Here is a 16,449-nt window from a genome sequence, read left to right on the forward strand (position 1 = left end):
TGACTGGTGTAGCATATGAATTATTTGCTCCTTATGTTGGTTTTCAGTATAGAAATCAGTGAACGTTTGAGAAAAACATTTGAATTAGGAATGTGTTTACAGTTGTAGTGTTTTTTCTTTCTTCTTTTTTGTAATAGTTTTTCCATAGTTTCTCTTATGTTGTTTTATAGGTCTTTTCCTCTTTCGTCCTCAGATTCCTCCCTGCTCACAAACGTCTCAGGCATTCAGTGCGGTGTGATGATATCCACGCTCAGGCTGCTCAAAGCCACGTTCAAACCTCAGGTCCAAGGTAACACTCGGTAGCACTGAAGGCTGTTTGTGCATTAAAATGGCTAAGACTGGTTATTTCTTGAGTAAATGATGGGGGCCTAACTAATGACCTTCTAATAAACTGCAGCAGTTATCCAGACCTCATGATAGACTCTGAGCTACCTGAGAAGATTCTCAATGTGGCGGGGCCACAGCAGTCCTTGAAGCCCACGAGTGTCACACCCCATCAGGAGACGTTGGAGAATCAGCCATTGTCCCGTACGTATGATGATGATGAGAGAGGGAAACTTCGGCCACTCCACATAGTCTGGCCACATCGCTGGTAAGATGTTCCTGAAAACATTAGAAATATTTATTTTTAATAAAAATAATTTAATAAAATACATTCAATATTTCACTTATTCTTTTTATTAACTGTTTAACATTAACTGAATGATTCTTTATTTATAATTATAATGACAATGCATTGTACAAATGTTTCTTCAACTTTGGGCACTTTTTATCTTGTGGACTTGCTTGCAAAATATATATAATTTAGTAAAACAAACACTCTTACATAATTTGTGTTTGATAACGTTATGTGGTTAAATGACAATTTAAACAACTTAAAATGGATGAATATTTGTTTTTCTAAGGCTCAGTTCATATCTAGCATTTGTTATATACTTAAATACACACAATTAGTATATATTTTAGACTTTTATGTATTTGATAAAATGCATTTTCACACTGTAAATATCGGAATAGTTTATGATTATTTCTCTTTTTGTTTGTAATCATAGAGTTTAAAATGTAATCCTATTTATTTCACAAACTTATGTCTGAGGTAAGGGTACAACAATAAAATGTTAGGCATAAGGCATTTGATAAGTAGATCAAATAAATAGCTACAGCATGGCATACGTTTAAAAAAAAATCCTGTTGTCATAAAAATCAACCCATGGAACATGGTGGAATACTATTGTGGAAACTGCAGAGTTGAAACATTCTAGAATATTATTGATAATTTTCATGTTGAAATAATAGCTTTTAGCTTTCACTGTTCCCACTAAACAAAGAACACACATAGAAATATAATGCGAGGACCTTGTGGTTCAGCAGACTTCAAACACGTGCGACATAAAAGTGCTTCGAACATTAACCTGTATACAACTACCATTCTGTGAGTTATTTGCTTTGGATTGTCCAGGGAATTGTTTGACAGTACGGCAGAGGCATGGAAAATGGATAGCATGCTTGTTTTGGTTCAACATGTATAGATAGACCACTGGTTCTAAGCAGTTCTAAGCATGTAATGTGTCCTCCGACACCCCCCCCCCCCCCCACCCCCCATTGTTGTGTAATATATTTCAGCATCATCTCATTGTTTCTCAAGATCAGTCTTGGCGTTAGAATATTATCAGTGCTTGATGCCTTTCAAGTTTTTTTAAACATTTGTATGAACAGAATCTCAATTGCAGAAACGATAACAAAAGAGAACGTCTGTGCCATTGAGTTTTGTTCACAGGGACTGATGGGGGAGGGATGAGAAAATATTTTATTGCCCGCAGGATTGCTTTGTGGTTTTTGTTGAAGTTTAAATATCTTCCACTCCCCATATTTTAGACCTCTTCTTGGCATGAGTGGAAACCAAACAGCATTGTATCTCTACCTCATCTGCCATGGGCTGAGAAAAAAAGGGGAAAAAAGAAACTGTTGCTCAAGCCACATATTTCTCCCATGACTCTTTGCTCATCTCTTGGCAGTGATTATATGTTTCCTTACCAAAAAACACCCATAAATCAGATTAACAACCGAAAAGACCACCGGTGTCGAAGTTTGATGCTGGCACAGGGATTTTGCAATGTTTGTTTGTGTTATGTATCTGTTATTCACCTACTCTTGTATCAGTAACAAAAGCATCCATTGTGTAATCTCTTCAAAACTGAGTAAAACACAGATGGATTAGCGCTGTTAACATCCGTGCCTCGTAAACGTTGGCTTTGGTCCGAGTTAAATTGGGATTTACACAGGGCGAGAGCTGCTGGAAAATAAGAAGGGGCTTGGATTATCTTTGACAGTGTGTCCCATTTCATCCTTTTTTCCAGCCTCTCTTTTTGTCATCATCACTGGTTGCAGATTGTTAATCTCCATGTGGCCTGGATAGGTCTTCATCTGTTGGATTACAGGACTGTCTTATTGCAGGCGCTGACTGGGGCGTATGTTCAGAGAGGGCAGCTGTTTGCAGGTGCATGTGATGAGGGCTTAAATTTGCTTCTGAAAAGCCCATTTACCTAAGAGGGTAACCTTGTTTTTCAACAGGCACATGTTCTTACAACAAAAAAAAACTACAGTAAAGACATTTACTAGAGTACACCATCAGACACATGGGCTTGCATGGGCTTTCCCTCTGCTGGACCTTTGTATTTCAGGCGATCATTCTCTTCTGGCAATTACGCAATGTTTTTTTCTTTTTCTTCTGTGGCCTGTCTTGAAATCCAGACATATTTGTGTATCTCTCATTCTTCGCAGACTGTGCAGCGGGCACTAATGACCAAGTAAAAAAGACACAGGCACTGACTCGTCACCACACTGTGCTGGCATGGATCGTGACTGGTTCCACAATTCCTCCTGCGCCCTGCTCATCGCCAGAGCCGTTCTGCCGAGACCCCCATTTGAGGGATGGCGCTTGGAAGTACATGATATGTTGGAGTTTTGAAAACTGCACAAAGGATTTAAAGCCGACTTGCGAGCGAAGGCAGAATTCCAGAAAATATTTGACTTTTGATGTTTGCACACAATTAAAACTAATGATTCAGGGTCACGTAATAGTAGAGAAGTGGAAAAGAAAGAAAGATCATTTACTGAGAGTAAACATATTATCAAAGACATCAGCACATACATTTTCACAACCATTCGTGTATAGTTACCCCCTTATTAGGACCCCACTGTGAAACCTCCCTGCAGAGGAATAGTGAGAACTATCGACACGGTCATGGTTTGTTTTGTCTTGTTTCACCGAAGTCTTTGCCTCCGCTATTTTCAACTGACCCTAATCAATCCCCAGATAACTGAATCCTGGGCTTTCAAGAGCCCCATTAATTAGCCCTTTCGCTTCCTTCTGATTTGAATCCTTTAACGTCATGCTTTTGCAGTAAATAGAGTTTGAATTTTAAAACATGCACCTCATGGGTGCGACTTAAAGGGGAATATTTAATCATAGCTGTCTAAATGAGAGGATCATATTCTTTTAAGTGGTACCGGATGACTGCTAATGAGGATTTGCCGGGTCCCTGCAGAACCCTTTTTTTGTATTTGTTTTATTTGGTTTCTGTATCATTGCACTCTAAGGTCAAAGGGCAAGAAAACCCCCTATTTTAGTATTGGGAAGTAAACACACACACACACACACACACACACACACACACACACACACACACACACACACACACACACACACACACACACACACATATGTGGGCATTTACACTACTGTTTAAAAGTTTTGGGTCAGTAACATTTTTAACAGTTGAAGGAAATTATTTGGTAATGTGCATTAAATTGATCAAAAGCTACAAAAATATATATATATATTTCTCTCTCTCTCTCTCTCTGTGTGTGTGTGTGTGTGTGTGTGTGTGTGTGTGTGTGTGTGTGTGTGTGTGTGTGTGTGTGTGTGTGTGTGTGTGTGTGTGTGTGTGTGTGTGTGTGTGTGTGTGTGTGTGGTCCTGATAAACCCTACGTTAAAGGGACAAAATGTCCCAACAAAGATGGCAATATTCGAAATCCTTGTCCTTGTGGGGACATTTTTTGGTCCCCATGACAGCTTATAAATCAAATTAAAAGTTGAAAGTTTTCTGTGATTGGTAGGTTAAGGGGTAGCGTTAGTGTAATGGGATATAATATACAGTTTGAACAGTATAAAAATGATTGTCTATTTGGAAAGCCCCCATTAAACATGAAAACCCTGTGTGTGTGTGTGTGTGTGTGTGTGTGTGTGTGTGTGTGTGTGTGTGTGTGTGTGTGTGTGTGTGTGTGTGTGTTGTTGTATTACATTTATTTAATAAATGGTTTAAAGGTGCAATCTGTGATATTTCTTAGGATCTATTGACAGAAATGCAATATAAGATCCATTACTATGTTTTCAGTGGTGTATAAAGACCTTACTCAATGAGCCGTTATGTTTTTATTACCTTAGAATGAGACATTTATATCTACATAGGCGCGGGAATCCCCTTCTATGAAGGTCGACATATTGTGACGTCATGTGTCTACCGTAGCCGAAAGCGAACAAACAGCGCTAAAGAAACCTCATTGCTTGACTTACTACTCTCTGCTGCTGACTGTACACCGGTACCGCCACTGTAGCTTCTCATTCGAGTTTGAAAACCGAGGGATAGACCGCGAGTGACTTGCTGTTTGCAATTCGCAAAACTCACCACTAGATGCCGCAAAAAATTACACACTGCTACTTTAATGGAATTTTTCTAATAATATAAAAATATTATATTATATTATGTATAATAAATATTTTATAATGATAAATACAAGTATTTATTAGGAATACCGCTTAGAAAGTAAGAGCAATCTTGATTGATTTTTGCAGTGTTTGTCCATACTTGCAGTATAATCTCCACCTCAGACTTTATTTGGGTCATCCATGTTTGCCACCTAACATAAACATCTGCATTTAAAATGTCCCTTAAGTGTAGCTTGTAGAAAGTTTGTAGTAATAATTAATCACTAATATGCTTGTGATGTACGTTTATTAATCTGCCCTGACCAGACGTCACAGGCCAGCAGCAGCCGCAAGTGCATTTTAGTGAACTTGTGTTTGTGCGGCTCTCCACTCTTCCAGTTTTAGTGCAAGAGGCACGTTGAGCCCCAGCAATCCCTGCATAACATAACTGACATATTAATTAACCCTCCGCTATGCTGTCAGTAGGAAATAAGGCATCATGGCCCTCATGAAGGCTGTTTTAGTTACTAGACTGACAGGCTGGGTAATAGGCATCCCTGCAGTCGCCATGTCACCTCCCCGCAGGTCAACCAGTCTTAGTCCAGAGGAGGTAGCAATCACATCCACAATGTAGCGAATCAAAGAGGCTGCAAAATTAATGAGGGAATCAACGTCAAGCCAAGAGGGAAAAGGCAACATAAAAGAACCGGAAATGAGAGGAAATAAGCCCTCACTAATACCTCATCTAAGGAGATTCCACCCAAGTGGGAGGTGTCTTTTGTCAAAGCGCTTCTGCCCCGGTAATTGTTTTTGACCTTCAACGTCGTCATTTTTGTGAAGAGAGCTCTATCTCAGATAGTATACCGAACGACAGTGCTGACGAGCTCAGAGATTTGTCAAAGCCTCTTTTGTGCAACGTGTATGAGCTCTGTAAGGCCGTTGTTCGGTAACGTACCTCTGCTTTATCAAGGGGATGAGCCGCATGGATCACCATTCCACTGTCAGGGTTTTGAAAGGACTTCAGGCGCGAAGTTTAGACCAGAGAGAAGGATTTCAAACCAGTACACCGAGGGTCGTTGTATTCGGAGGGAAGCTTCTTCGTCAGATGTGCTTTCTGTATGTTGGTTAGCCACATTAGTTTTTTTTTTATTGCAGAATAAAACGGGACTCGCAGTGGAGCGGTCCAAAATGCACTTCGGAAGTAATTACGTGAGAAAGAAGACAAGTTTGCGCCCATTTGATAACAGAATTGTTTAAAGCAATTGATTATTTTTTTTGGAAAGAGTAATCATCCGGCTTAGTTATCAAAGAAATACAGCATTGTTTTATTTTTTTATTTTTTTTATATTATTATTATTATTATTATTATTATAATTATTGTTGTATTTTATTTTATACATGTGCATAAGATTGGGCAAAATACTCATTGATCTTCTCACAGTACAAAATAAAATTGAAATAGCATTTAATAAAACATATTCTTTGAAGTACTCCTCATTTAATCTTCTCAGAACCTGTAAAATGTGACTTGGATTTAAAGGCACACTTTAGACTTCAGAGTGAACTATTTTTGAGGTAATGAATCGTTGCCAGTGATCGCTGTGAAGCTGCTCACCAGATCTCTTGGCTGAGCTCAGAACTTTAATGGAAGCACACCAGCAATCAGCGTCCTGGCTGGATCACAGTGACAGAACATGTGGCCTCAGCTTCAGATGTGTAATTAAGGTATACAAGCTGTGATTCCAAGAGGAACTTTGAGAACTTATACAACGCACCTCAAACGTAAATAATTGTATTAGCATTTCCATTTGTTTACACATTTCTGCGAAATCAAAATGAAAAATGTCAAACACTGACATTTTTTATTTTTTTTAATCACAGATTTTACCTTATCTCAGTATGTTTTTTATTATTTCAACAATAACATCAGAGCATATGTAAACAGAAAAGTTGAAGGTCATTTAAAAAATAATGAAAAGCAGAAATTGACTCACAATTAGTCACCAATTTTGCATGTATATTTTATATTTACAAAAATAAAGATTAGTTAAAGATGCTAATAATAATTGTTAAAGATTATTATTATTATTATTAATTAAAGATACTAATAATACTAACAACTTTTAATAAACAACTTTCTCTCTCTCTCTCGTGTGTGTGTGTGTGTGTGTGTGTGTGTGTGTGTGTGTGTGTGTGTGTGTGTGTGTGTGTGTGTGTGTGTGTGTGTGTGTGTGTGTGTGTGTGTGTGTGTGTGTGTGTGTGTGTGTGTGTGTGTGTGTTCACAATTCAGCAAGGGTGCATTAAATTGATCAAAAGTCTTGTACTTGTGTGGTTGGTGATGTTCCTTATTTAATACATAATATAATATAAATATGATGAAATAAAATATGCTATATGTTTTAATGTTAATATGATGGGTACTGATTTTAATTTTCTACACTTTATTTTCAAATTTATTTTTGGTCATATTTTTTGTTACTTTCCTGCTATTAATTAATTTGTATTTATGTTATTGTTTCCAAACTGTGAAATAATCAGTGTTTTGCTTTCTGGCTAAAGGGAACATGACAAAGACCCACAGCTGTTCTTCCAGACCTTACTGAAACTCAAAGAACGACAGCTGAGATTTGAAGTTTCTGTCCTGGGAGAGACCTTCACTGACGTTCCAGGTACATCATGTGCTGTATGGATTAGGGATGGGGATACAGTATAATTAAGCATTTATGGTGTGATAACTTCTTTCAGACAAAATTTTCCATTTAGTAGCATATAATTTTATTTCTTCACCAAAATTGGCTTTCTTTCTTTCTTTCATGGAATGATTTAATTGTTTGACACCTCTGATGTCATCTACAAATGTAATTACATGTTTAACTTTGAAACAAATTTGTTAAGTGCATCGCTTTAGGTTCAAAGATTGTCTGTTTATCACACACAGGCAATGTTTTCATTGGCAAAATACACTCCTCATTAGTCGACAATTATGTTTTAATATCTTTCGGACAGTCTTAAGTATTTATGGTGTCGTTTTCATTTCATTTATGTGCCCGCACTCTCTAGCGCTGCCAAAGCGAGACTTACAGGAAACACAATCTCTTATATTGAGATGCAAAGTTTTATCGTGGCATAAACAGCCACGGGACCAAAAGAGATAAACAGATCGTAAAGGTTGCTCATGTTATGAAATTATGTTTACGATTGCTCGGAAGGCAATCACATTGAAACGGTTTTAATCTATTTTGATTTTGCTAATAGAATCATGTTATTGATTATTTGTGCCCTTATCCATTTTATGTCCAAATTTATGATGGCCTTGCTTATTTTATCTCCCTGCAAAATATGACCAAAACTTTAAACATCCCTCTCTCCACTAATTACTACACATCGATATTGAGGCCTCTGTACCTTTCTCCGTTCCTTCCCACTATAGACATCTTTTCAGAAGCCAAAGAACAGTTGGTTGACCACATCCAGCACTGGGGTTTCATGCCCAGTAAGGAAGATTACCTCAAAGCGATGTGCCAAGCAGATGTCGTCGTTTCCACAGCCAAGCACGAGTTTTTCGGAGTAGCAATGTGAGTTGCATCTGCTGTCTGTCACAGAAATATGTTCTCTCCAAACAGAAAGTCACCACAGTGGTTTATTTATGTTGATTAGCACAAATGTTGTTTGCTGCTTTTGTGAAATTTAGGAAAAGGTATCAGTTTTAGTCAATGTAGTCATTCATATTAGTGAATTACCACAGAATTCATAGCATCCCCCATTTGTTTAGCCGCCAAAGTTATGTGAAACTATACAAAATCAACGCTTATACAGAAAGACAGCTCCCTCGTGCCGCATTTTAGCACAAAATGTGAAGATTACCTTGAGCGTGTAATTCTCCAAACCCCAAACAGGCCCAGAAAAGTTCATGGCTTAATTGAAAGGTTGCTTTCAATCCCAAAGGCCTGTCCTCTCCTTCTGGGGTTGTTTCACAGTCAGGAGGGTACTGCGTGAGTTTCGGAGCGACCTTTGAAAGCCCCAGCCTTGATGTGTTCAGTATCGCCTGGATCAATATCTTCAGTCACCTGTGCTTGACTTTTGAAGAGTTTGTTAGATAATGCCCAGAGCCAAGGTAGCACTCATCCAAAGTGTGCTAGCAGGGGCTCGTTCCACACAGGGGACTTCAGTCCTCCTTGTTCTCTACACTAAATGTATACATCCTATTTGATGACAGCATTGATGCATTTTCTGGGCTGTGATATCGATTGGATGGAAACATCCTTTGCTTTGCGAGGTAACGGTTTAGACTCGCGTTCCCTCTGGGACTCTTACTACATACGGCTGAGGTTGTTCTCGATTTCATTAGATCAAAGTCCAGCGGAGAGGAGGAATAAGGAGATTCTTCAGTTGTGTGTGTTTTAAGTTTATGTCCTCAGGCGATGTGTGTTCAAACACTGATCAAACACCTGCTGTCGGATTTTCTTAATAATGTTTAACTTTCCAAAAACATCCCTTTTGAATTGAGTTGAATAGGGGTAATTGATGCTTGTGTGTTTCTCTAACTATGAGCACACCACAGGACAATTGTCTCTTTTTTTATTTTTGAGAATTTGGACAAATTCCACCACAGTGTCATTTTGCACCACATCTCAAAGCATGCATCTACTACCATTCTTTCGATAAAAATGACACTAATTTGTATTGTTAAGGTGAATGTCTAAAGCTAATAGCTTGTATGTTATGTATCCTAAGCACATGCACATAAGTAATATTTGGACAATCAATGCATTTAACAAAATAATATCTTGATTTGAAATGATGCACAATAAAATAATAGTAACATTTATCTTAATATTTATCACTTCATCTCAAGCATACTCTTTACTGAGATGTTTGTATCCTCAACAATTAAACTAAATTTAGAGAAAAAAAAAAAAACTTTCTTTGGGCAAAAGTTTTGGGTGTGATTGAAATTATGCTCCATCAAGTTGCTATTTAAAACAAAAAGTGTAATTTTCACAAAATAAATACTGAATGTATTGAAATACTGTATTGAAATACTGAAATGTATAGTTTGTTTTTATTTACCCTTTGTTTAGATTATCAAAATTGTACATTTAATAATTTCTATTTTTGGTAGATTTTAATATTTTAATATACAAAATCTGGGGAAAGTGTAAAGCAATGAAATATGTACATACGACATTTGAAAAGTATAACGTGACCATAAAAAATCTGTTCGTTTCAATAAAAATCAACCCCTGGGACTTAAAAGTGCGTGAAGTTGAAACAACATCCACTTACTAAATACATTTTGCTACAAAGGACTAATGACATGAGAAAAAGGCCACAAGACCCCAGAACTTGAATCACCTGCTCAAATGCTTTCGCCGATCAGTCCTTGCGTCTCATTGGTCAGCTCCACACCACGCAAGGGGACTTTTCTCCACCGTGTTCTGTCCTCGTTATTGTGGAAATTAGCCTAATCTGATTAATTGTCAGCAGACGCCCATCCGTGCCCTCCAGAAAAACAGTAAGGCAGCCAAGCAGAATGATCGCCTAATTATATTTGAGATGAAAAGCCTGATAAGCATTTGCACGCTCACACATTAACTGCATTGACATGGAACTGACCTTAATCAGTTTCATACGACGGGCTGTCATAGACTCCAGCCGAGAAACTTTGATTTACTGTGTTCACTGTGAATTTGATCAGGGAAGGGGATGTTGACGTTGCAGAGTAGGTAATACTACACTAAACCTTCACTGTCTGGTGTTTGCTCAAGGACGGTGACTGTTGTGCTGTTGTTTTTCTTTTCCTTTGTAGAGAAATTACAGCTAGGCGATGTTTTTTTTTAATTTTTTATAATGTGTTGGAATAAAGAGATGTAAATATGATGCGAATATATGAACCCACCAAAACTGCTCGATCCATTTTTCCTGAAACTGTAAAAAAAAAAAAAAAAAATGCTTTGTTTTCTTATGTCACAGATCTGAAGGTTTCTTGTTAGCAGTGTATGAGTGACCATTAAATATGTAATTATACAAACCACTTTGAAACACAACTTTGTGACTGAGACATTTCACAAAGGAGGAGATTTGTCCCATTGCTCAATCAGAATCTTGAAATTTCTGCCGTGAATGGCAGAGGGCTAATCGGATATTAAAATATGCATGGTTTTAGCATGGGAAATGAGATGAGGATCTGATGGTGAAGGGATAGATGGATAGACTCATTAAATATTAATACTCATTCTACAAAATATTTAAACAGCCGGTCATTTCCACTGCCAGCAAAAGGGGTTCAAATGAGTTGAATCAGTTGGGAGCAAAGTTTGCCCTAGATTGAACTATTTGATGAACTAAAAGCATGAGATAGTGTGCAAAACTATGCTATAGTTATGAGGTAGCATTAGTTCATTTGGTATTTGAAGTAGAAAAATGATTTGAAAATGCTTTGATCTGCTGTATATGACGGTTGAAAATGATCAAGGTGTAGTCCAGGGTGCCGCTCCATCTGTCAGTCGGTCAGTTGGAAAAATAATGATCCCTCTAGTTATGATGGCTTTGTTTAGTATTGGCAGCTGTTTTGGTTCGTCATCAGCCTCATAGTGCTGAACTATTATGGGCACTGTTTCAGAAATTTCTAATTGGGGAAATGGGGAGTCAGTTGAATCGATTTGGTCAATACAGCACTGATGCACTATGGAATTGAACTTTATACGACATAAATCTTCTCTTTCAGGTTAGAAGCAGTCCATTGTGGTTGTTATCCCCTGTGCCCGAAGGCTTTGGTCTATCCTGAAATATTCCCTGGTAAAATTCTTCTCTCATTTTCATGATTTGCTAGTGATGAGAAAACTAGCTCAATTTCATATGCAAAAGAAGATTTATTGTCACAGGCAAAGCGGCTATGTTCAACTTCTGTGTTTAATGACTTATTCATCTTAAAGCACAATCGAAGAATTTGCCATAAACCATTCTGGCATTTTTATATAAATAAATAAATATAACCACAGTTCAATAATGTACAGCATCACACACAGCATGGTGTCAGCTGAATTTTTAATGCTGAAAGTGCCTGCGATCTCATCTGCTCTTTGAGGTTTCTTACTTATCAAATATGTATTTTCCTCTTGTAGCAACATATCTGTATTCAACACCTGAACAGCTGTGCAAAAGACTACAAGACTTCTGCAAGCGTCCACAATTAGTCAGACAACATGTTATTCAGGTAAATAATGTTCATTTCACTGCAAATCAAATCAACCACAAAGACTTCTACTGAGAATTGTAATATTTTTAGTGCTTTTTAGTCATAAAACACTGTAATTCAAGGCTAATACATGATCAGTAATCAATGCAAATCGCGCCTCTTGCAGGAAGCATATTCATAACCTGCCTTTTTTTTTATTTTTATTTTTTTATCCCGTTAAGGTATACAACAAATCAGTCATGTCAAGCTCTTTATTGTCATTGAAGAGGTACAGCGAGATTAATAAAAGTCATAAATTTGTGGATCGCAAGTCTGATATCAAATACTGTGGACAGCAGGAGAAAAAAAGCAATGCTGCATGCAAAAAAAAATGCATGGAATATAATCAAAATATTTAATCATGCACAGTTAAGAAAAGAGAAAAATAAATACCAGTAGTCTTATTTTACACAGGGAAAGAAAATGCTTCCTGTTTCTTTTGTTTTTGAGGTCAAAGGTCATGCATCTACTGTATTTTGAGGTGAATTTGCCACTTGTATAATTTTTAAAGCAAGATAAAAGAAAATACAAAACAGGCTACACTAAGTATGTTTTGACATAATTTACACCTTGTTTGTCATCCACAATTTGAGTTATTGAATTATTGACTTGATATACACATGTAATAAAACAAAATATACAATAAAAAAATTCTAACTTGATGTCGACTTTAAAATTATTAAAATCTTCATCCTGAAACGTAACCACTTGAGAACCATTACTTCACTAATCCTTAAACAATCAGATTCCAAATCTGTCATAAGACTTTCACAGTTCTCTGCTTTTTTCCATCTCATTCCCTCGTATTCTCTTTGTCTCTCTGTTTTCTAGGTGAACCTCAGCTCTTTCTCCTGGGATACTCTGGGGGACGGTTTCAGATCTCTCCTGAGAGCAGACAGTGACATGATGTCAACAGAGGAGCACGTCATGACTCGTGACCCCCAAGAAATTCATTATGATTTAAAATCCAGTTCCATTGTTAAAGAGAGTTTATGACCCAGAAAACTTCTCTGCTATTATTTAAGAATAACATGTATGTCCGATTTTAATGTCCTCGTATGCTGGGAAAAAAGCAACTTTATATTTGTGGTTAATGTAAAAAAAAAAAAAAAGAACAAAGTAAAAATAAACAATCAAAAAACCTGAAACCGCTTTCGTGTCGCGCAAAGGCGGGCCCACCTCATATTTCGGTTCATATCCATTTTTATCCTTTGTGCCGGAGGACTCCAGCCTGGAATTCTGGAGTCTTTGGTTCCCACTCCGACAGAGCGGCAGCCAAGTTGCTGCTTGAAGCGTTGTGGGCTCTTGCTCCACCTGAGGTTGCCAGGTTGTGACAAAGTCCCCCGAGGCTCAGTAAAGGTTGATGCAAGGCTTCCCCAGGACTGTGGTTGAATCTAAATATGGTTCTTTTATTTTCCTTGCGTCGGAGATCTGGCTGTGCGTTGCAGCCGGGAACCCGCTGCATAATTAAGGGGGCATGGTAACTAGCTATTTATATGTGTTTGCAAAATGTAAAATCTGGGCAAACTAACAATGGCCTGTCAGATTTTCCATAAAGATATAAGTGTCTGCTTTCACATCACAGCAATGCCACAATCACACGGCCCACTTCAGGCCTGCCAACATATGTGTTATTAAAAGAGGCCTGACTTTTACTGCAGGAGTTATTGAAGGATTCCTCCTTTATTATCAGACATTCTCTTAATAAAACTGTGGACTTTCAGGCGTTATTATATCAGATGCATCGATTTTTCAGGTGCGCCGGACGGAGGATTCGAATTAAAGGCTCAAATATAATCATGAGCCGCCTTCTTGCACGCAATCGAGATTGGTCTCATTACTCCTCATTAAGTAGGAGTGCTTCCTTCATAGCTCATAGAAAAATAGTCCTAATATCCTACCTCCATATGTAACATATTTCATATTTTAGGGAGTTAGTGAGACACTTTTGTGTGCCGTATGATATTTTGAATCAGTCTACATTATCATAATTGATTTGCCTTTTTGTTCATCTGAAAGTGAATACTTGTGACTTGTGTTATTTATAAGGAGCAGATGAATGTGATTGACTTGTCTGCACCTTATCCTGGATTGTCATATGAGTTTGCCATCTACCCCAGGCCGACCTGAGGTCAGGCCCTAATGACGCCATAAAGCCTATAACCTGCCGTTTCGGCACAAAATGTCACCCCACATATAAAAAGTTAATAGCAACCTCTATAAAACTCAGTGCACATTAAACCATTTCATTGGCCCGTTGCTGTTTTCTCACTGATGGTGTTCTAGGGAAGCAAATTTAATGCCGGCCGAATTCGATGGCAAAACAAATGGAATTAAGACTTGTGCGGTCTTCTTAATCCCCCCTTCCCAGCAGCACAGAGCTTGGAAAGCTGCCATTCATATTTTATGGCTATATTGGTAGATATATTAATATCTGACTGGGGAATCACTAAAGTGAATTGATCTGATACAACGTCAGGTATAAATACCCGTCTGTTTAAGGTCAGCTTAGTTATGATATTCAGACCTTTGAGTGTTATCAGATAATGGTATCTCAATTAGATTCTTGGAAGTGAAGGTAAGAATACTTGTAGTGTTCTCTCTGTCATTTCTGAGATCATTGCTGTAACAGGAACAGAGTTCAGAGCAGAAACTCACTGCAAATGAAATGCACAGAATCATCACAGCCTCTTCTGAAACCAGCAAAAGGATTTAGGAAATGGAAAATGGAAATGGCACTTTAATGAGAACCCTCAAGTTCTGACTTGAGCAAAATTTAGTGGTCACAGTGCAGTTTGAGCATAACTGTCACCAAATTAGGAAGGATTTATTTCTTCATATGTATTAAATGTGTATTTATTTTAGTATAATTTTCGTTTAATTACGTTTAATATTATTTCAAGCTTCTATGTCAACAGGCCAGCTCTCTAATTCTTTGCTTAACCCCACTGACTAGCACCTGTAATATCTATTATCTTATTTTTGTTAGTTCTTATTCGTCAAATCCCATTGTTAGTATATAATAATATAAATAAATAACAACAATAATGTACTATAATTTTAAAGTAATTTATTTTCTAACACAAGGGAAGGTCCTTAAATAGTTGTGTAGATGATTTGTCAGGGATGGAGTGTACATGAAGAGTACATTTTATTGTCTTTGCTTGCTGTTCGTTGCGAGTTTATTTATGTTAGTCTTTATTTCAAACAAGCTCATGTTGTGGCACGCTGTCCAATTATACCATTACCAAGGGGAAAGTGTGTACTTCTGTTTGTGGTTATACAGGAGGCTTGTGTGATTATATCACTTGTGTTTCTCCTCATAGGATGAGAAGGCGGTCCTTGCTGAATTGACAGGTAGAATACTCATCCTTTCACTCCGAATTTGTGTAACATTGCCTATGATCTTAAAGGGAGACTGGAGGAATGGATGAGAGAGAGAGAGAGAGAGAGAGAGAGGGAGACTGGAGGAATGGATGAGAGAGAGAGAGAGAGAGAGAGAGAGAGATGTAGTTGTCCTCATATGACTCATTCATATGCTATCAATATGCTGCCATGTTCTCTTGGAGCCCAGGCTCTTTTTAATGGGGCCTGGTGGTTAGAACATGGCAGGAATCTCACAGGGACACTGTATTGTTATGCTTTCATTTACTTTTGGGCCCTTTCTTGCGTTTCTTTTTCAGTTTTTTTTTTGCGGACTTACAAAGACGCTCGTTTCCATGAAGCTCTGCCAAGGAGGATGGGAAAACAAAATGTGGGGGTGGGGCGTATGGGAGTTTGTCGGGGTTTCGGAAAAGCGCAGTGGTCTCCAGTTATTACATGAAATCATTAGAAGTGGAACGTCTTGGCTTATGTAGAGAAAACATGAAGGCCACAGTTTCATACGGCTTTGTGCACCCCTTGCCCACCGACCGTATGGCGTCAATAGAGCCCTTCAAACTGGTCATAGCAGACCTGATCATTTGATCAACTTATTTGTTCCCAAAAAATGACGATAAGTGTATATAAATGCCATCACAGTATCCACAAAAAGTATTAAGCTGCACAACATTTTGAACATTGAACATATCATCATATTAGAATGATTTCTGAAGCATCATGTGACATTGAAGAGTGAAGTAACAATGCTGTAAATTCAGCTTTTTGCCATCACATGAATAAATTACATTTATAATATTACAATAGAAAACAAATTCTTTTAAATTTCAATATTTTCAACTTTTTTTTTGTATTTTTGATCAAGTAAATGCAGCATTGGTAAGATACTTTAGAAAACATATATACTCACACACACACGCACACACTTGGCAAGGTCAAAATCCTTGCAGCAAACAATCTGTGTGAAATACTGAAATAAATACTTTGGCTTTTTATTTTTTATTTTTTTTAGTCAGTCACTTCACACCACGTTCCAAACACTCAAAATGCACCACACCTTTTCACAAGCCAATTTGATGGGAGACGTTAATTTTGCACATATTAATGAGCAAAGCACCACCTGCAG

At 37.7% G+C, this 16,449-nt stretch overlaps 1 protein-coding gene across 3 annotated transcripts in view; it reads left to right on the forward strand.

The window, feature by feature from the left end:
- The window catches only part of gtdc1 (glycosyltransferase-like domain containing 1), a 44,882-nt gene extending 31,752 nt beyond the window's left edge, over nt 1–13,130 (forward strand). For 2 of the 3 annotated variants that reach the window (XM_077217035.1, XM_077217036.1), the window contains exons 5-11: nt 194–289; nt 398–592; nt 7,268–7,377; nt 8,139–8,283; nt 11,436–11,506; nt 11,833–11,924; nt 12,777–13,130. In XM_077217035.1, coding sequence (XP_077073150.1) covers nt 194–289; nt 398–592; nt 7,268–7,377; nt 8,139–8,283; nt 11,436–11,506; nt 11,833–11,924; nt 12,777–12,941 — 874 coding nt within the window. In that variant the 3' untranslated portion in view covers nt 12,942–13,130. The remainder of the gene's footprint in view (nt 1–193; nt 290–397; nt 593–7,267; nt 7,378–8,138; nt 8,284–11,435; nt 11,507–11,832; nt 11,925–12,776) is intronic. The other variant, XM_077217037.1, reaches the window with a different exon arrangement.
- Nucleotides 13,131–16,449: the final 3,319 nt, after the last annotated feature.

The sequence above is a fragment of the Siphateles boraxobius genome, unplaced genomic scaffold (genome assembly GCF_051911475.1).
Source record: "Siphateles boraxobius isolate OS27281-9 unplaced genomic scaffold, OSU_SipBor_1 7, whole genome shotgun sequence".
Taxonomy (NCBI): domain Eukaryota; kingdom Metazoa; phylum Chordata; class Actinopteri; order Cypriniformes; family Leuciscidae; genus Siphateles; species Siphateles boraxobius.